We start from the raw sequence: 27,325 nt of genomic DNA, 5'->3' as shown, positions 1-27,325 counted from the left end.
TCAGTATTACTCGTATTTTAAACTGCGCTGCCCTTCGGCTAAACTCAGCGTCAGGCTTGTCTCGCGAGCACTCGACGGTATGGGAGTCGGCGGAAGAAGGGTATGGTCTCCGCAGAGCACACGTACTTACGTGCACTGTACCGCATCGCCCGGCGCGCACGCACACGGCACCTCGTACCTCTCCGCTGTTTTATTTAATAACTTTATTTTTCGATTTCTGTGTTTAACTTTTAACTTTTTTATTTGGAATTTTTACAAATTTTTAATTTTTTTTATTTGGAATATTTGTAAAAAAACTTTAAAAAATTAGTTATGCATAAAGTATTATTCATGTTTTACTATTTGTAACAATAAAAATATTAATAAAAAAATTTCAAATAAGACGAAGAATCAAATATTATATCTAAAAACTAGAAAATGAACTTAATATGTGACTGAGGTAATAGCAGAATAAACTAGTTGTTATAAACTCGTATTAAAGTTAACACGTATAATAGGTTAAGATTGGTTTTAGCATTTCTCTTATCTCTTTCTGTTACGTAGTTATTTTAAAATATATGTAGAGTTATCTTTTGCATGAGAACCAATTTTATTTTTTTATTTTCTACTATTGTTTATTATTTTTTTTCTCCTCCACACTACAGCACATGCTCTTATCTCATCATGTACCGTCATTTCATTTGTGTAAAGAAAATCCTTATCCATATTACCACCTCGTTGGATAAATTGGAAAGCGAGCGTGAGTCATCCGCTCAAAGGCCCATGATAGTTTTTATTGGCATGTTTCCTACATAGTTAAATGATAAATTTTATACGGAAACTTTTTATATAATAGTTGTTTTAAAAACTAAATGTAGTTTTTGGAAAACATATATGTTAATTATGTTTCTTATTTTAATTACAACTAGTTGGCTACTCTAAACCACACTGTAGGGGTGTGTGTGATTACAATGTTGGGGTGTATTAGGTTACAATCTTCTATTTTTGTTAGTATTTGGTTTGTGGATTGGATGAGCTAGATCTACCCAGTAAGTAATATTCTCTTCGGATCCATGATGAAGCGATTCGTCAAAATTGGCCAGACTATGAGGTCATATATCGCTCTGCACCGCACGCGAGAGGGTGAGCGCATCGCCAAACCTACCTCTTCTCCCATCCTCTAGATTGGCGCTAGGACAAGGGCAAGCACGGGGATTAGGCTAGTCTCAATACATATTTTATAGGATATCATACATATTAAATATGATGTCATATCAGCAAAATTGATGATCTGACAGAGTTATTAAATAAGAGAGTCTTATGAGATGAGAGAGAAATTTCTCCTAATAAAAAATCATCTGGCTCGGTTACTTAAATAAGCTAGCCTGCTAATACATATACACGCCATTCACGTAGCGAAGTACTCAGGGGAAATTTTGGGCATGAGACAAACACTTCTTTATTTTCTATTGGGAGGCATGCTACAGTAACGAGGCATTCAGGAATAAACAAGTATTGGGTATTTCACGTGAATCACTTTCATAAGCAGCCATTTCCTGGGAATGGTTCTCATATGTTTATTGTTTGTAACCTAAATACTAACTCCGTTACTAAATAACACCGTTAACTTTTTTATACACGTTTGATTATTCATCTTATTTAATTTTTTTAAAAAATATGTAAAGCTATATATATATGCATAAAAGTATATTTAACAACAAATGAAATAATATAAAATAATTAATAATTATGTAAACTTTTTAAATAAGACGAATAATCAAATATATATAAAAAAGTCAACGACGTCAAACATTTATGGATAGAGTGAGTATTTATTAAAAATTAAAACAAACTAATAAGACAGATTAACCTGAGGTATATCGCCTCACAAATAAACATGCAAGTTCAAATTTAATTTATAAAAAACAAACTAAACTAAAACTAGTATAAACATTTATAATTTAAATTTGACTTATGAATTGTTTTTCGTGAACTAATCACGCCCTGAGTCATATCAAGGTGACTGGCTGCGGCATCGGCACTCGGATCTCGCTGCCTTGATATCTCCAGCGAGCGCCTCCCTCCTCACTCCATCTCTCTACTTAAACCTCCAAATCTCGCCGCGCAGACAAGCACACGACGCGAGCTAGAGCAAAAGCACGCCGCAAGCAACTAGCAGCTCTAGACTGCTAGAGCCTAGAGCAAGAGGCACGCGAACGCGCGCGGCAATGGTGATCGGGGGCGAGGAGTACTGCGCCGCCGAGGAGCGGGTGCTCACGGTGCGCAAGACCTCCCACTTCTCCCCCGGCGACGGCTTCGCGGCCTACGACCACCGCACCGGCGGCCTCGCCTTCCGCGCCGACACCTACGGCCGGGGCCACGGAGGGGGAGCCGCCTCCGCCGGCGAGCTCGCGCTCCTCGGCCCCGCCGGCGAGGCGCTCATTACCGTGCGCCGCCGCCGCCCGTCACTGCACAACCGATGGGAGGGCTTCCTCGGCGCCCGCGCCGACGGCCAGAAGCCTCTCTTCTCTGCTCGTCGCTCCTCTATCCTCGGCGGAGCCGCGGCCGGAGCTGTCGTCGAGCTCCTCGGCCCGCTCACCCCCTCCCTCCCTTCCGCCCACGCCGCCGCCGAGCTCCGTGTCGACGGCTCCTTCCCGCGGCGTTGCTGCCGCGTGGTGGTGCCCAGGGCCGAGTCAGGCGGGGAGGCGGTGGTGGCAGAGATCAGGAGGAAGGTGGACGAGGGCGCCCGGGTGGTCATGGGCAGGGACGTGTTCGTCCTGCGCGTGGGCGCCGGGTTCGACGCGGCGTTCGCCATGGCGATCGTCCTCGTGCTCGATCAGATCGCCGGCGACGAGGACCACGGCGACGCCGGAGAAGAAACCAACCGCGGCAAGATTTGGTGATGGAGTCGTGCGCGCGCTTCGTGATCTTTTCTCGTATAGCACTCTCAATTTCCTCTTCTTTCCGGCGCTTTGTGCGTGTTGGTGTGTATACCTGCTCGTTCCGGAGAAAACGGCGATGTGCGTTCATCTTATTATCGAGCCTTGTAACTTGTACATAGAAAATTAGCGATCACCACAATGGCAAAAGAACTCTGCTTTTAAGTCTGAACCATCGATACAAATGCATGTGTTCTTGCAGCTCTTCTTTGTTCATCAGATTCTGCATCCCTGCTTCGTTTTTTTTCTTTCTATTCTGTAATCTGCATCAGCGCAGTATGGAGCGGCGTTCATTTTCAATTGCTTGACTTTTCACTGGCCACTTGCCCACTTTGGCAATCCTCCCTCAGCAGCTTCGCTGACAACACAAGAATGTAAGGCCTTCGTTGGAGACTTGGAGTCAGCATGGTGGAAAAGAAAACTGTATGATAGCGAAGTGAAGCCGGCCAAGTTATGGATTGGAGAAGAAAAGTTCCACGTGTACCCTAAGCTTTGAATGCCTATCTTCTCGAACTTTAGAATTAGCCATGAAGTCTACCACTCCTGGTTTTATAATGTAAGATGTTTTTTCATAATGTAAGATGTTTTATGTTTTTTCTTGCAATGTTTAACTATTTTTCTTATTTAAAAAATTATAAAAATATTATTTATTTTGCTTATGACTTACTTTATTATCAAAAGGATTTTAAGCGCAACTTGTTATTTTTTATATTTGTACTAAATTTTTGAATAATACGAATGATCAAATGCTGCAACCAAAAAAGTCAAACATCTTATATTATTAAACGGAGGTAGTACATACTGGAACATATGCGATATTATAAATCATATTATAAATATTTAAAGAAAAAATTCTAACAAATGCCATTGATAAACACTTAATTCTAAGAAATGCCATCGATAAAGACGAGTTCTAAGAAATGTCATCGTACAAACAAATTTGTCTGAGAAATGCCATTGCTGTTAGGGTTCCGTCCAAATATTCCGTTAAGTGCTACAGTATGAACAGTGTATTTAACGGTAAAAATGGATGGAACCCTAACGGCAATGGCATTTCTCAGACAAATTGTTTGTAAGATGACATTTTTTAGAACTCGTATTCGTTAATGGCATTTCTTAGACTTAGACGTTTGTTAATGGTATTTTTTAGATTATCCCATATTTAAATCTTAGAAACACTGCATTCTGGAACGAAGGGAGTACTCCGCGATGCCATTTAAATTGTTTTCTCGGTGGCTTCATCTATGTGAAAACTAAACAAGTGATTCTGGCTAACTAGGACAACGTACATGTTCGTTCTTCTTTTTCATCAGTCAACACTCAGCAGTTTATATTCCACTGTAATTACTTGCTAGCATTACAATGTTACTCGAGAATGAAGGATAAAGAGGAGAGATAGATTTCAATATACACGCCTAATGCGTATGACATGTAGTAAAATACTACTCCGTACAATGCTTGTGTTAAGAGGCATTACGAGAGATCAGATTTTTTTTAGCGTAAAAGTTTGATATTTATTATTAGATTCTTTAAGGACTGCAATGTTTTTCTAATATCAAATTTTAATGTTTATATATTTTTTTGATAACAGATAACACGAAGAAGCTACAGCCATTTCAATGTTTATATAAGTAGTGTTATGAAGTTTAGAGGATTAAATATGGAATTTAGAATTAATGCTAAAAAACTTATGTTGAAAGTTTAGGATGACATATTGACATAGATATTTTTTCCGTTGAAGAATCTTTTGCATGGCAGAGATTTCTCGAGCAGGTCCAAATGGATCCCACGGGAGGAAAATTGCATTAGAACAGCACGATGCAGACACGCACGATGTCTCCTCCACTCGTGAATTAACCACGTTGCGACGAAGAAATAAATTACTACTCCTAATTAACAAACACCATTTCTTTAAGATAATGGATTAGAAACCTGACCTCAACATCCGATAAGCATGTACACAGCCAAAATAGCAACGATCGAGCATATAATTAACAACAGAAAATAAAAACATTCGCAGCAAAAACCACCAGTGAGCACTGCCGACTGTAGCGCTGGAATCAGTCTTGGGAGCAAATTGCTTGCAGAGAATCTTGGCGTTAAAAACGACCATTAGAAAAGATCGATCAATAATACACTAATAATAAAAAATAGAGCAATATACTACTAGCCATATGGAACGCGCTGCACTAGTTTATACACACATGCAAATGTGCACGGAAAATACTTTTTTCTGCACCCTTTTTTAACGTCAATAAGCTTGCGATCGCATCCTCCATTATTCGCCTGAAATCCATAAGCTTGCGATTTCATGATCCATTATTCGCCTGAAATCCCTGCACTGACCAAATTGATCGTCTACTAGCCACGTTTAAAAAAACACGGGCCTCGCATCTTCTACGCACGTACGTCTTTCCACACATGCTCTCAAAACGAAGATACGGCCTGATCTCCCTTTTGAGCTAACACATGGCGATAATGCTGAGCGACAGTGTACTGTAGATCGTTACATGGCAAATCTCCCGCAGATCACAACTTTGCAGAGCATATGCATCTACCCGATCGCATACGGCCGGCAGACAGCGAGCAGCGGCCGGCGGCCACGGCTCAATTATTGTGTGGCGCGCCGCGCGTGCGAGCAGTGCGTACGTACCCGCTTTTCCCCTGCTTCGTCGATCGATCGGTCGCTGCCGGCATGTACAGGAGCGGAGCGAACGGGTGGGCGTGGCCGTGCGGGTGACCGGTCGATCTGCCTGTCCGGCCAATACGTCGGGGTCACTGGGCTGTCGCCAACGCGCCGCCCGAACGAGGCAAATGGACCGACCGACCGCTCCTTGTGTCTCGTCGCGTCGCGTCGTTGGCAAGCGAAGCGAGACGGGTTGGGTGGCGCCCCGCGCGCTCGGCTGGCTCACGGCAGGCGGTGTCGACGGCAACTCGCGGGTGGCCGGGGCCGGCCGGGGGCGTGACTGATCAAGTGCGTGACCGGGACGTCAGGTAGTGGTGACAACGTGACATGCGTGCGCACAGCACGCATGTCATACAGCCGCCGGTCCGGCCGCGAGCCTTGTTTCCTCTTAACCCATTCGTACATGCAACGGTAAACGACTGCAACTTTATCGAAAAAAAAGACGAAAAGGACCGGCCGGGCTGATGAATGGTGCATGCGAGTTAGTGAAAAGGGGAAAAATGATTCGTTGTTCTCGTATGCTGCATCTTTGGCTTCATACTTTCACGTGGATATACGTGTTTTACCTACGGAACAAGGTGGCTCCGGTAGTCCGGTTCGTGAACCAGACGACTTTGTTGACGACTTTGCGTCACCTAAACCTCTCGCATCATTTTTGCTACTAAGGCTTTGTTTAGCTCCTAATTTTTTTCCAAAAATATCCCATCGAATTTTTGACATCTAAATAGAGCATTAAACATAGATGAAACGAAAAACTAATTGCATAGTTATGTGAGAAATTTTGAGACCAATCTTTTGAGCCTAATTAGTTCATGATTAGCTATAAGTGCTATAGTAACCAATATGTGCTAATGAAGGTTTAATTAGGCTAAAAAATTTTGACTCGCGGTTTTCATCAGAGCTATGAAATTCGGTTTTTCATTCATGTCAAAAACTCCTTTCGACATCCGATCAAACGTTTGACGTGACCTTTTCTCCAAAAAATTTTACCATCTAAACATGGCCTAACAGAAGATGTATAAACAGCCGGTATGGTGTATTCGATATGCATGCGCCTTCGAGTCTAAATTATTCTGTTGCTAACTCATTACCTAATAAACTATCATGCTGGTGTCATTTCTTCTCATTTTGGTTCAGCATTAGTATTCTCGTCTGTAAAAAAATATTCACAGAACAATATTTTTAGTTTAAAAATTTTTAAATCTACCCTCTACACGTCCTTCTAAAGTGTGGAAAATACAAAATGCTCTCTAGAAAAGCATGATAGCTAACGTGGCAAACGACGGAAAGGACGTGAGCGACTGTCGTTACTAGTGTAGTGGCTATTAAGCAGTTTAGCCCCTTGCAACATGAGAGACGAGGCGTCGCACGGACGATGAGGCATTGCGTGCAGACGACGAGGCATCGTGCGGAAGGTGAGGCGTCACTTGCGGACGATAAGGCAATTGAACATTTTAGTCCCTGCCGCCCTCTATAAGGGTGATAAGGGGGAAAATAGCTAAAAAGCCGCACGCATCTGGGGAAGGCCATGTGCTATCTTTTTTGCATTCGGCCCCTTACCAGTCAAATTGCATAGTTCCACCCACGGCGTCAACGGACCTCGCTCGTGGCTTCCCCATCGTTTGCCACGTCAGCTATCGCGTCTTTTTACATGACGTTTTATATATTCGTCCTCTATGAGTGCGTAAGGAGTTTAGATTGGTAAATTTTTAATATAAAAATATAGTACGATAAATATTTTTTTAAAAAAATAAAATAAAAAATAAAAAAAAACTCATCTTCACCATGTCCGTGAAACACGCCCACAACAGAGCTGGCTTCGAGTCCATCTCTCACGGCCTCACGGGGAGTCCTCTTACTTGTTCACGTGGGCCAACAAGTTTGGATTGGTAATTTGGGATCCAATCTCCTCGTACTTGCTTGCCTCCGGGCCAGGAGAAAGTGGAGGAAAACATCAATAAACATTTGATAGTGTGAAGTACCAGGCTGCAATTGAGCGATTAGCAGGAAAACCCTATGGGCCGGGCCAACCAAACATTCCAGCTAGCCTCTTTGTTTTCTCGTTGTCATGGGTCTTGACTTCGAGACAAACGTATCAGAATTTTCTACTTGACTACTGATTTTAATCCTGCAGCGCAGATAATGGAAACAGGAAGGAGCCTCTCCTGAACTTCTCCTGGCTCGAAGGGACCTACACATGCAAACACATCCAACTTTCAGTTCACAACGCCATTACATCTGTAATATTAAAACCCTTTTTTTCTACGGAAAGGATCCGTAACACTGATTTATTGTTTCTTTCGAGAGGATCCGTGACATTGATTTAAGAAGTACTGCCAAATTCTAATCTTATCCTTCGTCGCGATTCGTCTATGCCTATTCTCTCTTGCCGCTTGGCATGCGCCGGCCATGGCATGGCTGGCAACCATCTAGCAGCACGCCGCCGGCGCGAGCTCTGCCTTGTTGCGCCGGCCATCCGCCTGCACCCGTCCGCCGCACAGGCCCGCCCTGAACGCCAAGAACCCCACGGCGTGCCCGGCGACGGCCGCGAGGAGCACGCCGACGTTGAACGACATGAGCGCGAGCATCAGCAGGTACCCCACGCCGACGCGCACCGCGTGCACCACCGCCGCCGCCGCGCGCCGCCTGCTGCCGCGGGAGGAGGAGGAGGAGGGCTCCTGCAGCAGCAGCAGCACGCAGGGAGAGCCGAGGAACTCGAGGAGCACGGCCAGCGCGAAGACGGCGACGAGCGCGAGCGCGTACATGCCGCCGCTCGCGCCCGGCCACCCGGTGAAGAGGATCTCCGAGTTCTTGCCCCAGTAGAAGGTCATGTGCATGTACCGCTTCCTCCTGCCGGGCGCCGCCGGCGCCGGCGCCATAGCCATGCTGCCATGCCCTCCCATGTCCGCCATTGCGGGAGGGTCCCTGTGAATCTCTGCGTGCACGGGTGGGTTTGGCTGATCCGTCGCCCACGCGGTGCAGGTAGATATATGCTGCGGCGACGCGCGCGTAGTACGTACCGGCGCCGCACGGCACAGGGCGGAGGCACGTAGTACAACCTAGCGCACCGTATCGCGGGCCAATGAGAAGGCGTACTACACCTGTGCATGCCATGCACCTATGCTATTCAATTCCATCCGAGGCCCTCGCCATTCGAGGTTTTCATGAGTTGTAGGAATCTGGCTGTTGTCGTAGACTCAATAAGCCCAAGCGAGATCAAATTAGGCCCAGGAGATGATCAAGCTTGGACCTGATTTAGATTACTATCAATTCCAGGAGGAAAAAAATGTTCATTTTACTCTCCCCAACTATTTTATTGAAGCACTTAGTCCTCTAAACTATTTTTTACTCATTTTACATAATGAACTAGCAAATTATCCGTGCATTGCATCGAAATTTTATTTTAAAAATATCATTAATATATTATTACCAATACGAGCATATTAATACCTTTTCTTCTCACAAAAAGTAGAATAGGTGGGAATGGTTGGCACATGTATTCCACGATCATTTTTTCTTTTAAAAACAAAGTGCAAATAAAAAAGAGAGATGATGACGATGGTGACTTCATAGGGTCCACTCTCATTTTTTTTCTTGTCTGTCTCCTTCCTTTTCTCTCCTATCTCTCTCTTTCTTTTCTCCTTCTATCCTTTTCGCAGTTGCCTCTCTTGGTTTCTCCTATTCTTCTCTTTCTTTGTTTCTTCTGTCTCTTTTGTCTCAGCGGCACGCGGCGGGGCGGCCGGTGGCCGGCCGGGAGGTCGCCGGGGCGTGAAAAGGGGCGGCGGGTGGCAATCTGTCAGGAGGTCGTTGGGGCACGCGGAAGGAGCCACGGTGGGGAAGTAAGGAGCAGCAGTCGGCCACATCGTCTTGAGGCCAACTTGGGGACGCTTTCACCAACATGGCAATACCGGCCCACATGCTAGTGAGAATGGGCTGACATCACTAACCCACATGTTAGCGACGGCTAGTGGTGGTGACAAACCAACCATCACCACTAGCAATCTTTATAGGAATCTTTATAGGAGTATAGATTATTAAATATGGTTTATTTTACTCTATAGCGCAACCTTTATTTTTTGTTTTTCTCCATATTAATCATAGTATGCGGATAGGATGATAGATGCAGCACAACTTATGTATGGCCAATTATTAGAATTTTTTAACCTGTTTATATATGTTGGAATCACATTAGATTATGTAAACAAAAATATTTTAAATTTCAAGCAAATAGTCACAAAAAATGAAAAATATTTAAAATTTGATAATGGTATCATGTGTGGCTCTACAAAATTCAGCTTAACATACAACTTATATTAATAACAACAACAACAAAGAAAAATATTATGAAGTACCGAAGTGAACTGTTTTAAATAGTTTATGCGGTAGAATGAAGCAAAGATAATTTAATGTTAAGTGGTCCAATGAGTTAGTTTGTGTAGTAAAACGTACTTTTCTCGTTCCAGGAATAATCATTCCCTGTACGACAAATATTTTCTGGTAACAGATCAAAAGAGCATGGATGGAGGGTTTAGATTCCACCCACAATATTAATTCATCCCCAATAGCACTCTTACTTGACCTTATCTTGAAGACTTGTTTTCTTAACGATCTTTTCACTTATACTTATAAACTAAAATTTAAATTTTTACTTGATTTTCAGAGGTATTATAGTTTATTTTTTAAATTTGACTTTTAAATTGACAAGAACATATATATATTTATATATATAAGGTTTATTTAAATATTATTTTTTGTTTGCGGATATGTTGTTTTGCTTTTTAAAGCGAGATGATGACCACCAAACGTGTTTGCATTATGGAGGACGGTATGCCATGCTGTGCGTTGGGCGAGGAATGTCAACGAAGAAAATCCTTCGTACGGCATGGACGAGAAAAAAAGGTTTCCTTTGGAGGATTCCACTGTCAAGACGAAGTTTTAGAATTTACAAGTGGCCAGATTTTAAGTCTGAACCACAAGTCCACAACTGACCAATGGATGGTGGCGATTTAAATTGTCACCCATGACGTGCGACCGAGGTGTTTAGCTGAATTTAGTAGTACAATTATATGGAGAAATGAATTAACTTTTGTTCAGTTGGGTACATAATAAACCATTATTTGGGTTGCTTATGAGTGCATTATTTCAAAATACTGCAGTGGATAATGTAACAAATTAAACAGCAGAAGGTTGACAACCGAGCTCTGACGACGCAGCTCTAGAATAACGGGACTCGAGTGTCGAGTCTGTAATAAAGCGATTCAAGCTCATCGATCTGTTTTATGATAAGATTTCTATCTTTTCGTAGCTCAACTGAAGAGATCTTAATTTGTTCCTGCACAGATGGAGCTTGGAAGGACATCACATGGGGATGATTATTTTATTTTATTTGCAGAGAAAAAACAAATTACATATTTGTAAATAAAAATAATTTATGAATAAAATTCTTATACATGTGTTCTTAGCAATTTAAAAGCCGAGACTGAAAAATAAATTTTGATAAAAATACTTCAAAATTAATCCTAGACTAAAATTTAAATTTTGTATAAGAAAAAGAAAAGATTGGGTTACATATCTGCCTTTCAATAGTAGCTTAGGATCGCGAAGATCTTCAAAAAGATGAAAAGGAGACAGTAGTACTACATACAAAGTATTAAGTTTGTTCCTTGTACTAAAATGGTGACGCGAGCGGAGCAAACAAAAAGTTTAGAGCAGCAACGGTGCTGTCTTTTGGATGTACTACCAATCTATCTTCAGGTAACCTTTTGAAATGCTTGATGCATGCTGTCTGTTTTGCGTCCCAGAGAACTTAATTTACAAGTTACAACTGGCTGTGGCCCATAGTGCAGCAGTATACAAGGCGTGAGAACGTGGAGGATAACTCATAGAGCGTCAAAGCTATGGAGCAAAGCAAGCTTAGAGAGGCAGTAATACAGTATTTTTCAAGGACAATATACCGTTTCCGTTTTCGGTAGAGCTAATCATCATTCGTGGAATTGCCAATCTAGTCAGTAATTCGTTACTTTTTTTAGCAACAGTAGTCAGTACCTGAAAAAAAAAAGAACAATACACTGGCATGGGAAATACATCAACATGAGCTACACTGGAGCAATTTGCGGTCAGCGACACGAAAGTGGAAGCTAGAAACAAATCAATGCAGAACATATTTGGGCCAACTATCACATGCAGATCCAAACAAAGACAAGTAACGGTTGGAGAATATTTACACATGCGCACCATAATCAATTTATTAGATTTGAAATTACAGGCACGGAGGAAATGAGGAATCATCCATGAAATGAGTGTTTCACGATTACAGTTTCACAGCACCACAACGTTGCAGATTTCATCTTAAAATGACCATCAACATCAAGGTAATTGAACTTCATGTCACTTCCCGAACCAACCTTACAAACGAAAGAAAAAAAACCAGCCAAACAACTCATCCAGCCGACCGCGCACAATATACACAAGCTAGCATCAACGAACGTACGTACACCCAACCGAATGGACCGTCCACGATACACATGAACGCAACACGTACCGACGACGAGGCGGCGGCTAGCAGCACGCCGGGTCGTTCTTGCGGTCCTCCTCCACCTGCGCGGGGCCGCCGCACAGGCCGGCCCTGAACGCGAGGAACCCCGCGGCGTGGCCGGCGACGGCCACGAGGAACACCCCGCCGTTGAACGACATGAGCGCGAGCATGAGCAGGTAGGCCACGCCGACGCGCACCGTGTGCACGGCCGTGCGCGCGGCCGCGGCCGCCGCGGGGGCGCGCCTGGCGAGCGCGGCGAGGCAGGCGTCCGCCCTGCGGCTGCCGAGGAGCTCGACGATGACGGCGAGCGCGAAGACGAAGACGAGCGCCAGCGCGTACATGCCGCCCCTCGTGCCGGGCCACATGGTGAAGAGCACCTCCGAGTTCTTGCCCCAGAAGAAGGTCATGTGCGTGTACCTCATCGACTTCATGGCCGCGCCGGCGCCGGCCGCCCCCGCCGGCGGGGACATCCCGCCCATGTCGTGCCCTCCCATGTCCATGGCTAGGTGCTCACAGCTAGCACAGCTGATAGCTAACCGATCTTTGCTTTGCTTGCTGCCTGCTTCTTCTGCGCGCGCGTCTTCGCCTACCGGGGAGGGGAGTACGACGTGTATATAATGGACCGGCGCGTGTAGTACGTCATGGCCTGTGGTAGTACATCGTTTACCCGGCCGTACTACACACGGCCACGAGGGGGCTGGCTTGGCTGCGCCTTGTGGAATCGACGATTCGTCTCCGCACGGGCAGTTGGTGCACGTAATATGCCTTTATATTATTATTATTATTATTATTATTATTATTATTATTATTATTATTATTCATAAACAGTTTTACTAGTTTATTTTTTAAAATAGTTATATATAAAAATTAATCATATTATATTTATACAACTTTATATTAAGTTAATTTTATCGTTTATATTATAAAATAAACAAAAAATCAGATAACTTTTTAATCTAACAAAAGAAGGTAGATTACGTTGCTGCTGGCTACCGTGCTACCGATGTTTGTTCGGAGTTTGGACCGATCGTGGCTAGCTTAGGTAGTTGGACCAGGTGCATCGACCCGCTACGGGTCTCGCCCTCTCGCCAATTAACAACCAGCTAGTGGTACGGTGCATGGTAGCCACAGAGCTGGGATGAATGGCGAGAGCTGAACGAGAGAGGATCTTTACATAGGAAAAAGTTGACCTTTGTCTCTAAGCCGAGGGAATAACCGAAATGTATTGAGCTGTTACATCTCTTTCGTCGAGATGGAAGGATATGCATTGGCAGTCGCAGATACTCCAAGTACTTGTGCAAGCCAAGCGTGCGATATGGCGTTTGGCAGAACGGCGTCATATGGACTTTTTCTATGCACCGTTTCGAAGAATTTTGCGATGGGCAAATCGCAATTTCCTTCACTGGTAAACGGACAATTTCAACCTAATCGCTGGAAAGTTTGAACATTACTCACTTTAAAACGCGTGATATTTGGCAGACTTTCATTTCCCATTTCTTTCACATGCTGGTCCAGGAAAGGAAAATCACACGGCCACACGGGTCCAAGCTGACATACTTTTCTCTCTTTTTTTGGGACTAGTAATGGTGCAAAGCACGTTTTGATCTATATGAAATAAGCACAAAATTATGTGTATGATTTTAAACTGCATAATAAAACATCATCTATGTCAAAACTGCTCTTTAGAATTTCTAAATTGCACATAACCCATAATAAGACAACCAAATGTTATTCCCTCCGGTCCACATTATACAATTTTCTGGCCTTGTTTAAATTCATATATATGCTAATAAATCTAAACATATATGTTGATATATGGATAAATGTAGGCAAACCCAAAAAGTTTTATAATATAAAACGGATGGAGTATCTATTAACAGATGTGTGAGTTTGATAAGTTATTGACTTCATTCAAAGAAATATATGGCACCACTGCACCACATACTAATGCATAAAACTACAATGAACTTCAAAAACATGCAATTCAGTTGATTCGTTACTATAATTTGTCATGATTAAGAAAATTGACTTATCTAAACATGTATATAAAGTATGATGACAAATAGAAGTGTTCAAAAGCAAATCAGTTTATGCATAAAAATATATAAAAAATGATAGTAGTAGTGCACGTGCAAGGCACGTTTCTGTACTATATGTCATGGTAAGTATATAGATGCAATTATGCTTATTATAATATTCCCATGAAATATATATATCCCACGGAACATACAAATGAGAAATTTAATATATGACATAACTCTCCATTACCCTATTTACAAAAATAGAGAACAAACAATAATACCGAATATATACAATTTATCGTAACTTGAAAAATTTTTAGAAACCTCAGAGTAACATATGTATGTCTATTTGGCATTCAAACAACTATACTATCTAAAGTATCTGATTGGAAAAAAGAGTCCACAATATCTCTGGATAAAACTAAAAATATTTGGTTAAGAACTTGTATATCTTAGTGTACCATTGCAACATTCGGATCATAGGATAATTTGAGCTAACAAGGTCACACCTTAAATTGAAGAAAAAAATTCCTCAATGCTTAAACATAATTTGCATAGAAGATGACACACTGCTCACATCTTACGGTTAGGAAGCATATACATTTATCACCACCTCAATAATAATAGAATCTAGTGTATTGTAGAATGGTGTCCAACAAATCCAGCCTTGTTGTTGTCATCTATAAAAGAAGGATAACAAAAAGCACAGAAAGAAATTGAAAGCAAAGAGCCAGTATAGGACTATAGCTAGATTAAAATTCAAAGTTCAACAGATTCTAGTAAATTTATCGTGGCAAATCCATCTTGCTCACAACCATTGCTGGTGAGGTGTTCCTATGTTCTCAATGCGCTACATGGCCATTATATTGGTGTTTGTCGTCTCCCGTGCAAACTTGACGTTCTGAGTTCTCTGTCATAAAACATGTGAATGCCGGTTAAAACAAGAAAAACAGCTACAAAAAACATACTGAATTTCAGATGGGTATACAGCTACAAAGAAATCTCATGATCTCCATTGTTGGTGTTCTACTATAGAAATTATAGGAACAAAACCGAATTTTGTCACAACAGTACCAAAAACTTTAGCAGTCGGTGCATATTGATTTAGTGCCAAGCAAAATTGTAAGAGGGTCGTGCAGAGGGTTCGGCGTGATCGGCCGGGCCTAAACGATAGCCATCGAGTATTGCTAGAGAGTTTCATTAATAATATATATCAAGGTTTATTTTACTAACATGAAGTACATAGCAAGGATAAATTCACTAAGATTACACCCATCGGAATTCAGAAACTACACACTAAATAAAGACATCCCATGTAAATATGGTATCATGATATGGTCATATTTTGTTTCATCATGTCCAATAAAATATTTTTAAAAAGGGAGATCTAAAGCAAGAGACAGGATACTGAAATGTTTGCTTCCAAACTCCAGAAGCTTTCATGAAACTTAGTAAAATATTTAGCTTCAACAATAAGCTGCAACTTTGAAGGGGGCCGGGTTTCACCTGGTGCAGGCTCCAAAGAGTGCAAAACAACAAGCCGCTGGTAACATGTCACTAATTATTTAGTCAAGAGAGAAAAGTTGCAATTTAAGTTCAGTGGCACAGTATCACAAAGAACAATTAATCTTTGGGTGCGCATTATCTGTATTGTTAAGAAAAATATAAAATTGCAGCTATCGAATTGCAGAGTGGTAAGTTCTTGACCACGTATTACATTAATTAACTTCGTACATGTACCTTTCCAATCAGCAATGCTATGGTAAAATCCTTTCCAAATTGTTCTGAAAAATATCATTTCCCATCAGTAGTGCTGCGAAAAAATATTTTTCCAATAAGCACTGCTCCTATCAAAACTTAACTAAGATGATACATGCCTTGAAAAGTATTTAATCATATCTAATGTTTAATGCTAACGATAAATTGCAAAACCATGGGGTTTTCCTTCAATTCAGGGACTCCCCAATTGATCAATTAAAACAGAAATAAGTTGTATAAAATTGATATGTTCACCAAAAATTTATTACCATATAAAAAAAATTAAAATAGGTTGGTGAGACACTGTGACGGGTTAGTTATATATGGGAGGGATCAGATCAGTTAACAATCATCCAGTAAGCATGAAGCAAAATCTTCTCTGTGTAACAACATATATCATCATTCATCAAATGACCCTTCAAAAAAATCCATGCACTTAATTTTACATCAGATTTCACTCAATCACTCAAATAAAAAACAAAGAGTAGTTGTGTTAAGCAGTATAGAAAAAGATACAGTAAAATCTGTTAATGACCTGACTGAGATAGAGGTTAGGCTAGCGTGCTTTAGTCGGGAAGAAAATACAGTGACTCATAGCATACCGAAACTTCAAGTGCGTGAAGGAAGGGAAAGAAGATGTGTGTTTACCACCGGATTAGTTGGGGCGGGACCGCGGGAGCAGGCGACGGAGTCAGCGTCGGCCGGAAGCGCGGGCGCGACGGCAGCCGGGAGCGTGGGGCGCGGGCGTTGTTGGGGTGCCAGAGGTGAGCGCCGGAGTGGGGGCGGGAGCCGGCGCCGGCCGGTTGGAGTGGTAACGTTCGGCGTTAGGCGCTGGAGCGGTAGCAGGCGACGTTGAGGATGAGAGCTTTCACCGGCATGACAGGCGCAAAGTGGGGAGCTAGAGGGTGTGTAGGAGAGATGTATTTCAGATTATTTTAGATCATTTTAGTCCATTGGATACGTAAATTTAACGGTGTAAAATCGAATTAGTCAATCTTATGTATGATTCCTTGGGTAGCCATAAAAAAATTCCAACAAGTATAAATAAATATAAATGAAGCCGGTTTACCTTATTAATCCCTTCATTTGGTAAGCAATAGTATTTACTTGGTGAAATAGGAGAGTAATACTTGACATGCTGTCCAGGCAAAAAGAATCATGGGCTTTTGGAAAACCGGGTCCTTTATTGGGCCTAAGATTGGGCGTGCTATAGCCTTCTGGAGCTCGGGCCCAAGCCTTCTATTGCTCTCGCTTCTCATCGGCAGAGATGGCGCACGGCGTCGCCGGCGGCGCCCCCGCCATCTGCCTCTGCCCACGCGAAGCAGCCGTCCGAGCCGCGCTCGTCTCCCGCCCTCGGTACCGTCTCCGGGTGCTCGCGTCGGCCGTACTCCCGCCGGCCATCGAAGGCCAGGGTGTGGAGTTGTCGGTAACGACTCGGCGAGGCCGGGTGCTGCCGGTGCTCAAGGACTGCTCCCTTCGAGTCCCTCCGGGGCAGCTCTGGATGCTCCTCGGCCCCAACGGCTGCGGCAAGTCCACCCTCCTCAAGGTTTATCATTTTTTCCCCTAATCTGAATAGGGCGGAGTACTACTTCGTTCCTGCACTGAGAGTTTTGCTCTCATGGGGTGGGCAAAATTTTACTTAGATTGTGCCCATAGACCACAATATATGGTATATTGCTCGAAGAAATATTCAGCTACCATCAGGACTTTCAGGAGCCGACAGATGTTTTTTCTTTAATTCGAGAGCCCCCAGGAATCTTGTTAGTTATTACAAGCATCTCGGGTTCTTTAACCTGCGAGTGAGCATTGTATTTGGGACATCGAACACATTTGACTATTTGGATGAATGAACCAAACGGGAAGATAATGAGATAACTCCCTGTGCTCTGATTGACTGTGTATTATGATCTATCAGATGGCACGGTCAAATTCACAGCATTTTGTCCAGAAGATATGCTCACCCAGAATTGAATGATACAGGATGGGAAAGTAAACACAGGAAGTCCTATTATTTTATCCTGATGCGGTACAATAATTCATACAGAGATTGAAACAAAGCTCCCAAAATGGTTATATTTAATTGATAGACCAGGAGACTTTCAAATTTGGTCTAAATTTCTTATCAGTTATTACTACTCCTTAATGAAATGTTAACCGAATGTTTTCTGCAGGTTTTGGCAGGTTTTTTAAATCCCTCTGCTGGTACAGTGTATATTAATAGGCCATGCAGTTATGTCTTCCAAAATCCTGATCACCAGGTTCTCACTTCTGTTCTGCTTTAGTTTTTCTTCATCTAAAATTGCACTGCATTTTCAAGTGAAATCTAAAGAAGAAGATGTTAAAATCGCATTCACATTACATGTATTACATTAGTTCGAAAATGAAATTCATGAAAGTTTTTCTTCTTTTCCATGATTCCATATGGTATTTAGTGATGCTTTGCAGCAAATGGAAGTGTGCCCGTTCCAATGTTCCCTGCTTGCATATTTGTTTTGGACTGTATAAGCATGTCGTCTGTAATCATAGTCACTCTTGTTGATACTGATATTTTTTTCTGGCTGAATAACTATTTGTCGGTTAAAGTAACAAGGTTCAGTGTTTCTGAGTATGTACTTCCAGAATCTATGAACTTTGTACTTCACTGACCAAACTTATCATACAAAAGCAACCGAACAATATAACTCATCAAGCTTTATGTATTAAGGTCATACACTCATACTCATATTCTCGGAGCTTAGTTCACTAGATTAGTAAGGTCTACAACAGTATACAAGTCTTCGAAAAAAAGAAAACATATATAGACAAATAAATGATATATTGTGTTATAATTTGATGAGCTCACTGTTCATTGCTGCATAATAGACTTGTAGTTTCACCAAGCAAGAGAATTCGTGCTACATGCTTCTATTAATGAATCCAGTTCTGTGTTCTTCATCAACCTTCATTCATAAACCTGTGTTGGGTGTGAGAGTAACTCCTAACTCAGAACTTAGTAAACTCTCTGGTTTAAGATTATAGCTAATTGGGCATATATGTTATTGAGTTTTAGTTCCCTTGAAAACTTTACGGTTGTGTTATTTGCTGAATTTCCACAGAATTGAAGGAATTCTGTAATGCTAGGAATGTTCGTTAAGATAGTGCTAGACTGTATTTTCTGTATTAATAGTGACTATAGAATGTTATTTTTGACTCTTGATGTTGGAGCAAGATTACTTAATGATGCACTCATGTCAAATTAGGTTCTGTCATTTGAATGCAGGTAGTGATGCCGACAGTGGAATCAGATGTTGCATTTGGTCTTGGTAAGCTCAACCTTTCATTAGACGACGTTAGGTCAAGAGTATCACAATCACTGGATGCTGTTGGAATGTTAAGCTACTCTCAAGTAGGCAGCTGACATGCTACTTTTGGATTATAATCTATGGTCTGCACAAGGTTCACAAACATCCTTCATCCAAAACAGAGGCCAATCCAAACTCTGAGCGGTGGGCAGAAGCAGAGAGTTGCAATTGCCGGTGCTTTAGCGGAAGCATCTAAAGTACTACTACTGGATGAGCTGACCACATTCTTGGATGAATACGACCAGGTATAAATATGATGCATTTTATCGTTTCTAATCTTCTTTACTCAAATACTTGATCACGAGGTACATTTTGTAGTAAATATCTACTATAAAATCCCACATTAATCGAAAAACAAAAAATAGAACCCGATTAGAAATACAATCTCGAAATTAAAAATAAAGAGAAGTGAAAAATAGTCCATGTGTAATACAGTTTAGAAAATATAAAATTCGGATTAAAAATTAAAAAAATAATTAGTATTGAGTGAAGAGTCCATCTATAAGTGCAATCTGGAAACATCTAAAATTCCGGTTTAAGATAAGTAAAATTAAGATAAAGAATTGACCTGTAAATACAAGTTAGAAATATCTAAAATTTGAATTAAGAAAACAAATATTATGCTGGAAAGATTTATGTACACGTATAGTTTGTAATACAACTATAAATATAAATTGGGATTTAAAGAATAAAGAAAAGTAGAATAAGGTTCCACGTATAAATACCATTTAGAAAAATCTGAAATTTGATTTTTTTTAAATCAATGTAAAGATAAGAACCCATGTATAGATACAATTTGTAATGATGCTAGCCACACAATATATGCGTGTCCCCATGCTAGTTTAGCTGAAGAGAATAGCAAAATCACTCCAAAACTCCAAAATCGTTTTAGCGTTCAAACAACTAAACAATTGTGCAGCTTTGCTGCTGCAAATGCTTTTTTTTTTTTTTTTGCTTTTAGCGTTTGTTGAGTAGCCATGAGCCCATGATGCCTCAAGAGCTATGGCTAACCAAATCTTTACCTCGGTTGAAACACCAGTTCATAAATATATTTTCTGTTTCTAATATGTACCCTTCAGTCAGCAGCTATTACACCGTTCTGGTAATGACAACCGACTAAAATGCGCATTCTACTCTCTGTTTCGTCAAACTGTAGATGGGTGTTATCAATGCGGTAAGGAACTCTGTAGCTGCCGGTGGGGAGGTTGCAGCATTGTGGGTGACTCATCGGCTGGAAGAACTCAAATATGCAGATGGTGCTATTTATATGGAAGATGGTCGGACAATTATTCAAGGTGATGTGTCTACAATATCTAGATATATAAAGAAGAAGCAAGCCCGCTACTTCGGTCACTTTGAGCTCTGATGCTTGGGAATACGCTTATGGGAAGATTTGTACACACCAGATTAATGAAAACCAGCGTCTTTTGTCAGACTATTTCCTGGCAAATTTCCAATATTAGTTCCTAGTTGTATTCCACTGTCGTTGACTCTTCCTTATACAAATGTCCATTTGGGCCTTTTGTGTTGTCACATAGGGCATACATGTTTGGATTCTGCCTCTGCTCTGGGTTTCTTTCACTTTTATTTTTTATATGTTATAAGCCTGGAAACCTCGGGGTGCATTGCCTAAGCAGAAATTTCTGGTGGTGTTAGATACACGACTCCAGTGAACTGGTGTACCATGTTGACACGCTGTTTCACTTCACCCTGGAGCAGCAGAATAGCTGGGCCAATTTTGTTCTTCCCTACTGGGAGATCCACACCCCCCCCCAAAGTACTAACTCCGTCATCGTAATAACTTTATTTTTCAGTTTTTTATACAATGTTATAACTTTTCGTTTTATTTGATTTTTTTATTAATATTTTTATTGATACTAGACGATAAAATATGAATATTATTTTATGCATGACTAATTTTTTAAAGTTTTTTTATAAAATTTTTAAATAAGATGAATAGTCGAACGTTGGACACAGAAAAATAAAAAAAAAGTTATCATGTAACGGATGTAGTAGTACTGCAAACGAGGGCCGGCACAATAGCTGCTCACGTAACATGGTGGCCAAATCTAGCACGCGAAATTCAGAAATAAGCTAAAAAGCGTGAGTTACAAGTACGGGAAGTTTGTCGGGCGTTGTCGCCATTGCGTTTCGACACGCAGATGACATAAGACGGGCAATCTAATCGAGTATACATTCATTCATTCTCCGGACGCATGCTGCAATCACACTCGAGCTGACGAGCACGATTGACCTCTCTCTCAAGCCATAAAAGAGTAGATTCACTCCACTTTACTATAGGTCACTTGACTCCGAAGCCTCTATCGATTACATTCTAGTACAACATGATTACGTCTCGTGAACACCCCAATCATGCCTAATCCGATACCATCCAGCGGGGAGTAACACAATTGACTGCTGTAGCGCTGTTCCCTCGGATGAAGGCCTTGCACGGATGCAGAGATCACGAGTTGCAGCGTCAACTGTGGAGAGCAGTGCACGCGAGCTGGCCACGGGCGCCCGCGGCTGCATCCCGACGATGATTGATGCATAGGGCTGCCCGTTCCTCCCGACAACAACCTGGATTAATATAATCGGGGTCGTCGCTGTTAGAGTAAAGAATCCCTCCTCCCATCAAAATCCAGGCCAAAAAAGAGATAATTAAAATCCAAGCACCTGAGGATGAGATGCATCGGACAAATTGTTTTTGGGAAAGAAAGATACATCCGCCCCGTCGGTGTGGAGATCAGACGGCTCCGTGGGAACCTGCCGACCACACCCCGGGTCCGGTCCGGTCCCTATCGCTTTATCAGGTTTTGCTTCTAGCTGTACTTCCTTGCACGCCACCGCGACGAAACAAGACGCAGCGAGCCGAGCGACAGAAGCGAGCGATCAACCGCGTGCGTGCCTTGCTTTGTCTGCAGGCCGCCCGCCGCCGCTCGTCTCGCGCGGCTCGACGATGTCAAGCGCGCACGCAGACACGCAGCCGACGGAACCACCGGCCAGGGCTACAGATCCATTCCCCAAACCCGATTGGTCACGGTGGGTCGGACGGGAGCTGTTGCCGTCGGGATTTTGGGCCGAGAGCGACGTGCCGTAGCCACTAGCCGCGGACGGAGAGCGGTGTGGGGAGGAGATCTTTCCTGTGGAACCCGCGCCAGCGCCGCACGGGCCGCGCGGTGCCTGCCTCTGTGTGTGTGGGTGTGTGCCGTCGTCGCCTGCGACGTACGCGCGCGCACCGGCGAAAAGGGCGTGTTCCCAACACGGCTCCCCAATCAGCGGGGTGAGGCGGACACGTCGCCCACGCCCACCCATACCATACCACACCACACGAGCCAAACCCACCTCACGCGCAGCCGCCGTGCCGTGCCGTGCGGCGTCCCGTGCGTGGGCTACTGAAGCTACACTCTCGCCTCCCTCTCGCTCGATTTCCACCGAAAAAATTCCCCTCCTCCAGCTCTCTGGCGACTCTGGCGCACGCACACCCTCTCAGGCCCAGCGCCGACGCATCCGGATCCCGATCTGCGAGCTCGCTGCTGTTGGGCGGTGTTGGGGATGGAAGGGCAGCGGGAGGGGTGGCCGCGCGGCGGCGTGGGGGAGGGGGGTGAGCGGGAGGAGGAGGAGGTGGCTGAGGACCAGTTCGAGCGGCTGCCCGACGAGGTGCTCCTCGACGTGTTCGACCGAATCGGCGACGTGAAGGCGCTCGGGCGATGCGCGCTCGTCTCGCGGCGGTTCCACGCGCTCGTCCCGCTCGTCGACTCGGTGTTCGTCCGCGTCGACTGCGTCATATCCGACGACCCGGCCCCTTCGTCGGCGGGCTCCGCGCAGGCGGCGGAGGGTGGACCCCCCGCCGCGCGGGGCCGCGGCGCGCTCGCGCATCTCGCGCGCCTGGTGCTCGGCGGCATCGTCAGGCCCATCCAGGCGCTCGGGCAGATCCTCTCCCCCGCCGCGGCGTCCGTCTCCCGGCGCTCCGCCGCGGCCCCGCCCTCCACGCCGCCTCCGGCCGCCGCGGACATCTCCCACCATTCGCCGTCCGAGGTCCTCCGCTCCTTCAAGGAGCTGCGCAGCCTCCGCATCGAGCTGCCCTCAGGCGAGCTCGGCATCGAGGACGGCGTGCTCCTCAAGTGGAAGGCTGACTTTGGGTCCACACTCGGCAGCTGCGTCATACTCGGTGCATCATCTGTTTCATCGAAACCACCTCCACCTCCGGCCGCGCCACCCCCAACTGCGGCGGACATCTCGGCTGCCTCTCCCGATTCCAGCAGAGAGCCTGATGAATTGGGAAATATTCCAGAGTCACTCTATACGAATGGAGGGCTGAAGCTCCGCGTTGTCTGGACGATCAGCTCGCTCATTGCTGCTTCGGCACGGCATTACTTGCTTCAGCCGATCATCGCTGATCACTCAACTCTCGAGAGCTTGGACCTGACGGATGCTGATGGGCAGGGCGTCCTCACTATGAACAAGAGACAGCTGCAGGAGCTGCGTGTTCGGCCTGTGTCAGCCTCTGGGAACTCACATCGCACGCTCATGCCAGCACTCAGTATGCGACTATGGTATGCTCCGCATATTGAGCTTCCTGGGGGACAACTGCTGAAGGGTGCTACCCTGGTTGCAATCAGACCAAGTGAGGATGTTCTAAGGGAAGGGGGAGGAGTCGAGGCTGCTGGTCCGACAGGTGCTAGCTGGATTGTAGATGCCTTTGAGGAGCCATATCGAACAGCAGCACAGGTGCTTCTCAAGCGGCGGACATATAGCCTTGAAATGAACTCATTCTGACCATCAGGGAGGCTTTTTCAGAGAATTTTACACTTTGGGAAAGGTAAATTACTATTTAAACAAACTCAATATAATTAATAAATCGAATTGCTTCCAACATTTAGGTGAATGTCGATGTATAATATATTGTAGTTTCTGGAAGAAACTATTCGCTCTAATCTACCGCATGCCTACTTTATTTATCTAAAATCAAAATGAGAGTTACTATATTAAGTGTCTGCTATTCCTGGAATGTCATATAAGTTTCTGCATTATCTTCAGAGATAAAGGATCACGATTCTATTTTACAAGCTAGACAAGTCATTCTGTTACATTCCTTTGATTGATCAAACAACATGGCTGTGTTAATACTTTTTGCGCTTATTCTGGCCAATTATTTTAAATCATGCTCTAATTCTTGATATCCTATATTCCAGTATTCATTTTTTCCATGAAAAGTCATGAAGTCAGATTATACATGATCAATGATGACTTGTCGGCCCATAGGTATAGCCCTGAACAGTGGCTAATTGATCCCTGTGGGTGTAGCCTTACCATCCGTGTTTTAACTGTAGCTTTGTTTGGTTACTCTGAAGTTCTTGTTCAATGTAAAGCAATGCTGTTGATTTAATATTCTAAATGAGACATATCAATGAAATAGCTAATTATGAATTCTCCCATTCTGTTTCAACTCTTAAGGCACTGATGTCATCTGACCACGCCCTATTTTTAATTGCATGGCAGTTTCATTTTCCTGATGTTTTGTCACTTTGGTTTATGAAGTAGTTTCAGCAGTTTGTTATATAAGATATGAGACAATTTGGATTGACCAGGATGGAATTGGTTTTCATGCAGAATTCTTGTGTACTGAGCCCAAAAGGACATAGGGCTTTCCATTTTCACCTCCGTCATGTTTGCTTGCCTGGATTATGTACTGAGCTGGTCCTATAATTTGCAGTAGCATCATGTGCTTGATGTTTCCCTGTTGGCAACTTGGCATGATTGATACAAAATAGGAGAAAAGTAACAAGTTGTAGGAGCTTATCTTTTGGAGAATTGTTCAAGTGGCCTCCAGATTTTCTGATGTGCCATTTTACTTTCCTTTACCCTGATTTATTTGTAAAACACTTTTATCACGGATCGAAGGTTTTTGAATTGTTAAATGGCAGTTCGTTTGATGAAACGACTGGAAATTACTAGTAAGCGCTTGAAGGTTGGTTTCTGTACTTCTGTTTAGGGGAAGGACATAGTGCTTGGCGGCTGGAAGTCATATGTCAGAACCCTACTCTGTTGTGCCTCGATGTTCTAAAATCCTTCACTATGACTAGAATGAAGAATATCACCAATTTGGAACTTGAGTAACAATGCCTTTCTCTGGTTTATCTCTTACTACTACTATACTTCAGTCCTATGTCAGTCAGAGTGTCAGACTAAGGTTCTTCATCATTATTGCCAGTGCACGTTTGCAATTGATTCTTTTGTTTCCCACTGTATTTCATGTTTATGCGTCCTTTACCAGTTTTTAGAACGACTGAGGTGTTTATTGATAAAGACGATGCACTATTTTTAACAGGTCTTATTATATTCTGGTAGGTGCAAAAGGTTGTGCTTCATTGGATTATTTGACTGAACTGATTTTCACTGTTACTTACAGGATATGATGACAGTCTTTTGAGATGTTGTATCTAGGAGTGATGGTGGACATCAGGCATCTGTAAGTATATACACATGTTTATGTTTGGGCAGTGTGGCACGAGTTGGAAGGGAATGTGTTGTCTGCAGCAGAAGCACCCTGAAGGAATGGCATGAAATATTCCGCACATGAGGTTGCAGTGCCCGATCATGCAGACAACGTACCTGTTGATTCTCTCTTCTATGAGGCCCCATCGATTATTAGATTTAATAGTGTCATTTTTGCTTGTAGTTGTCCGCACTGTGTTATTGGATCTGTACCAAATTATGGACAAATCATGCTCTGCTTTCCAGAAAAGTTTGTCATGCTGCCGCATGTGACGTTAACGTTTTGTGTATCAGACTGCCACATTACTTCCAGACTGACTTTTTTTTACTGGATAAGGAAGTGCATGACTATATAGTATGAAAACCGGCGGTGCATAATATGCTCTGGTTAATGAGAAAGTGCATAATATGGGGGCAATCGCCGCATCAGGTATTTTCTCAAGGCGATCTGCAATCGCCGCATCAGGTATTTTCTCAAGGCGATCTCTCATAGGTATTTATGTATCGGTTCTTGCTTTCATCTGTTGATAGGGGCGTGTTGCTCCCGATTCCCATGTATCACTAGTATGATGCACTATAAGTGTGCCACAACGAAGTTAGTCTGATAACAGAAATCTAGTACGGCAGCAGCATATTTTTCAGTTTTCATTTTTGTAAACACGTCTAGAATTGAACAAAAAGCTGCGCGATTTACTTATACTGAACTCGGGTGGAGGCCGTATGTATTAAGTTGTATGCACTAATTAGTTTGACAAAAAAAACTTAAGCATAACAAAAACTAAAGCAACTTTTTTTTTTTGAAAAAACGACAGCAGAAGGTCGGCCGGAATATATTAGAAGAGATAAAAGTTGTTAAAAAGGAAAAAAAGAGATTACATTGGGAGGAAGCTTCTAGAAGAGGGAAAAACTCTCAGGGAGATCGAAAAGCCGAACGTCTTGAATCTATCTCTAGTTTTATTTTGTGGGCTACTTGAAAGGCGGTGTTGTGCTGGTTGTTGAATATTTTACCATTTCTCTCTATCCAGATGTGCCATCAAGTTGTTATCAGGGATCGTATTAAGTTATTTTGCAGAGATTTTGGTTTGAATTTCACAGAAGGATCTCCACCACTACCTTAGAGTCTTGTTATTTGGCAGCAAGAGCATGTTTTGCTTCCCCATGAGCAGAGTTGATTCCAAGTTCTCTCTTGGGTAGTTGTAGTGCTTGAAAAGGTAGGTGGTATCTTTGAACACTTCGCCACACAGACTACAAATCCAGTTGCATGACCAATGTCTTAGGAAGAGGTTGTCGGTGGTTAGAGTTTTTTTTTTGCAGAATGAGCCAACCTAGTTGACAGTGTTTTGGTTCACACTCTGCCTTCCAAAGTTTGTCAAAACAAAATATAGTGTAGGACCCAATGAATTACATCTTATATGCACTTTTCGAGTTGTAAGTGTCATTGATGGTCAACTTCCATCTGATGGTATTAGACGTGTCGTGGATCAGGTTGGTTGTCAGCAAGAGCCCCCCAGAGTTACAAGTTCGTCAATCTCCTGCATAGATGTTAGTTGCCGGAGGAGGTAGAGCCA

At 43.1% G+C, this 27,325-nt stretch overlaps 5 protein-coding genes and 2 long non-coding RNA genes across 8 annotated transcripts; 3 read left to right on the top strand and 4 right to left on the bottom strand.

Annotated features, from left to right (window-relative positions):
• Nucleotides 1-2,103: 2,103 nt before the first annotated feature.
• On the top strand, nucleotides 2,104-3,453 carry LOC102704306 (protein LURP-one-related 5-like). The gene has a single exon (XM_040529989.1). It carries the CDS (start codon nucleotides 2,208-2,210, stop codon nucleotides 2,880-2,882), a length of 675 nt encoding a protein of 224 aa, XP_040385923.1. The 5' UTR covers nucleotides 2,104-2,207; the 3' UTR covers nucleotides 2,883-3,453.
• A 4,365-nt stretch (nucleotides 3,454-7,818) lies between these two features.
• On the bottom strand, nucleotides 7,819-8,574 carry LOC102704027 (copper transporter 3-like). The gene has a single exon (XM_006646309.3). It carries the CDS (start codon nucleotides 8,514-8,516, stop codon nucleotides 8,034-8,036), a length of 483 nt encoding a protein of 160 aa, XP_006646372.1. The 5' UTR covers nucleotides 8,517-8,574; the 3' UTR covers nucleotides 7,819-8,033.
• Nucleotides 8,575-12,061: 3,487 nt separating this feature from the next.
• On the bottom strand, nucleotides 12,062-12,712 carry LOC102703747 (copper transporter 1). Its single transcript, XM_040530037.1, has one exon. It carries the CDS (start codon nucleotides 12,637-12,639, stop codon nucleotides 12,163-12,165), a length of 477 nt encoding a protein of 158 aa, XP_040385971.1. The 5' UTR covers nucleotides 12,640-12,712; the 3' UTR covers nucleotides 12,062-12,162.
• Nucleotides 12,713-14,606: 1,894 nt separating this feature from the next.
• On the bottom strand, nucleotides 14,607-16,808 carry LOC107304854. Its single transcript, XR_001550929.2, has 3 exons — nucleotides 16,567-16,808; nucleotides 15,901-15,973; nucleotides 14,607-15,070 (listed from the first exon to the last, which is right to left on the bottom strand). It is a non-coding gene; the product is annotated as an uncharacterized LOC107304854 (long non-coding RNA).
• A 341-nt stretch (nucleotides 16,809-17,149) lies between these two features.
• On the top strand, nucleotides 17,150-20,938 carry LOC102712674 (ABC transporter I family member 10). Its single transcript, XM_006644710.3, has 5 exons — nucleotides 17,150-17,464; nucleotides 18,090-18,176; nucleotides 19,178-19,303; nucleotides 19,382-19,504; nucleotides 20,416-20,938. The coding sequence occupies exons 1-5, from the start codon at nucleotides 17,186-17,188 to the stop codon at nucleotides 20,623-20,625; spliced, it is 825 nt and encodes a 274-aa protein (XP_006644773.1). The 5' UTR covers nucleotides 17,150-17,185; the 3' UTR covers nucleotides 20,626-20,938.
• A 391-nt stretch (nucleotides 20,939-21,329) lies between these two features.
• Nucleotides 21,330-22,038, bottom strand: LOC107305016. Its single transcript, XR_001551120.2, has 2 exons — nucleotides 21,936-22,038; nucleotides 21,330-21,839 (listed from the first exon to the last, which is right to left on the bottom strand). It is a non-coding gene; the product is annotated as an uncharacterized LOC107305016 (long non-coding RNA).
• Nucleotides 22,039-22,448: 410 nt separating this feature from the next.
• On the top strand, nucleotides 22,449-26,093 carry LOC102703455 (F-box protein At5g46170-like). Of its 2 annotated transcripts, none has more exons than XM_040525021.1 (2): nucleotides 22,449-24,081; nucleotides 24,873-25,664. In XM_040525021.1, the coding sequence occupies exon 1, from the start codon at nucleotides 22,815-22,817 to the stop codon at nucleotides 24,036-24,038; it is 1,224 nt and encodes a 407-aa protein (XP_040380955.1). In that variant the 5' UTR covers nucleotides 22,449-22,814; the 3' UTR covers nucleotides 24,039-24,081; nucleotides 24,873-25,664. The 2 variants fall into 2 exon arrangements, with proteins under 2 accessions (XP_040380955.1, XP_006646370.2); XM_006646307.2 differs by lacking the exon at nucleotides 24,873-25,664 and adding an exon at nucleotides 25,672-26,093 and having other exon boundaries at nucleotides 22,451-24,081.
• Nucleotides 26,094-27,325: the final 1,232 nt, after the last annotated feature.

The sequence above is a fragment of the Oryza brachyantha genome, chromosome 1 (genome assembly GCF_000231095.2).
Source record: "Oryza brachyantha chromosome 1, ObraRS2, whole genome shotgun sequence".
NCBI lineage: Eukaryota > Viridiplantae > Streptophyta > Magnoliopsida > Poales > Poaceae > Oryza > Oryza brachyantha.
Note: the sequence above shows the minus strand (reverse complement) of the source record. Positions and strands in the feature narration are given on the sequence as shown.

What these genes read in the sequence shown, in the direction of transcription:
- LOC102703455 (XM_006646307.2), top strand. Translation starts at nt 22,815, where the DNA reads ATGGAAGGGCAGCGGGAGGGGTGGCCGCGCGGCGGCGTGGGGGAGGGG.
- LOC102704027 (XM_006646309.3), bottom strand. Translation starts at nt 8,516, where the DNA reads ATGGCGGACATGGGAGGGCATGGCAGCATGGCTATGGCGCCGGCGCCG.
- LOC102703747 (XM_040530037.1), bottom strand. Translation starts at nt 12,639, where the DNA reads ATGGACATGGGAGGGCACGACATGGGCGGGATGTCCCCGCCGGCGGGG.
- LOC102712674 (XM_006644710.3), top strand. Translation starts at nt 17,186, where the DNA reads ATGGCGCACGGCGTCGCCGGCGGCGCCCCCGCCATCTGCCTCTGCCCA. An exon ending in TCCAAAATCCTGATCACCAG is followed by an intron (nt 18,177 to 19,177) that starts GTTCTCACTTCT and finishes ATTTGAATGCAG; the next exon opens with GTAGTGATGCCGACAGTGGA. An exon ending in TCTTGGATGAATACGACCAG is followed by an intron (nt 19,505 to 20,415) that starts GTATAAATATGA and finishes GTCAAACTGTAG; the next exon opens with ATGGGTGTTATCAATGCGGT.
- LOC102704306 (XM_040529989.1), top strand. Translation starts at nt 2,208, where the DNA reads ATGGTGATCGGGGGCGAGGAGTACTGCGCCGCCGAGGAGCGGGTGCTC.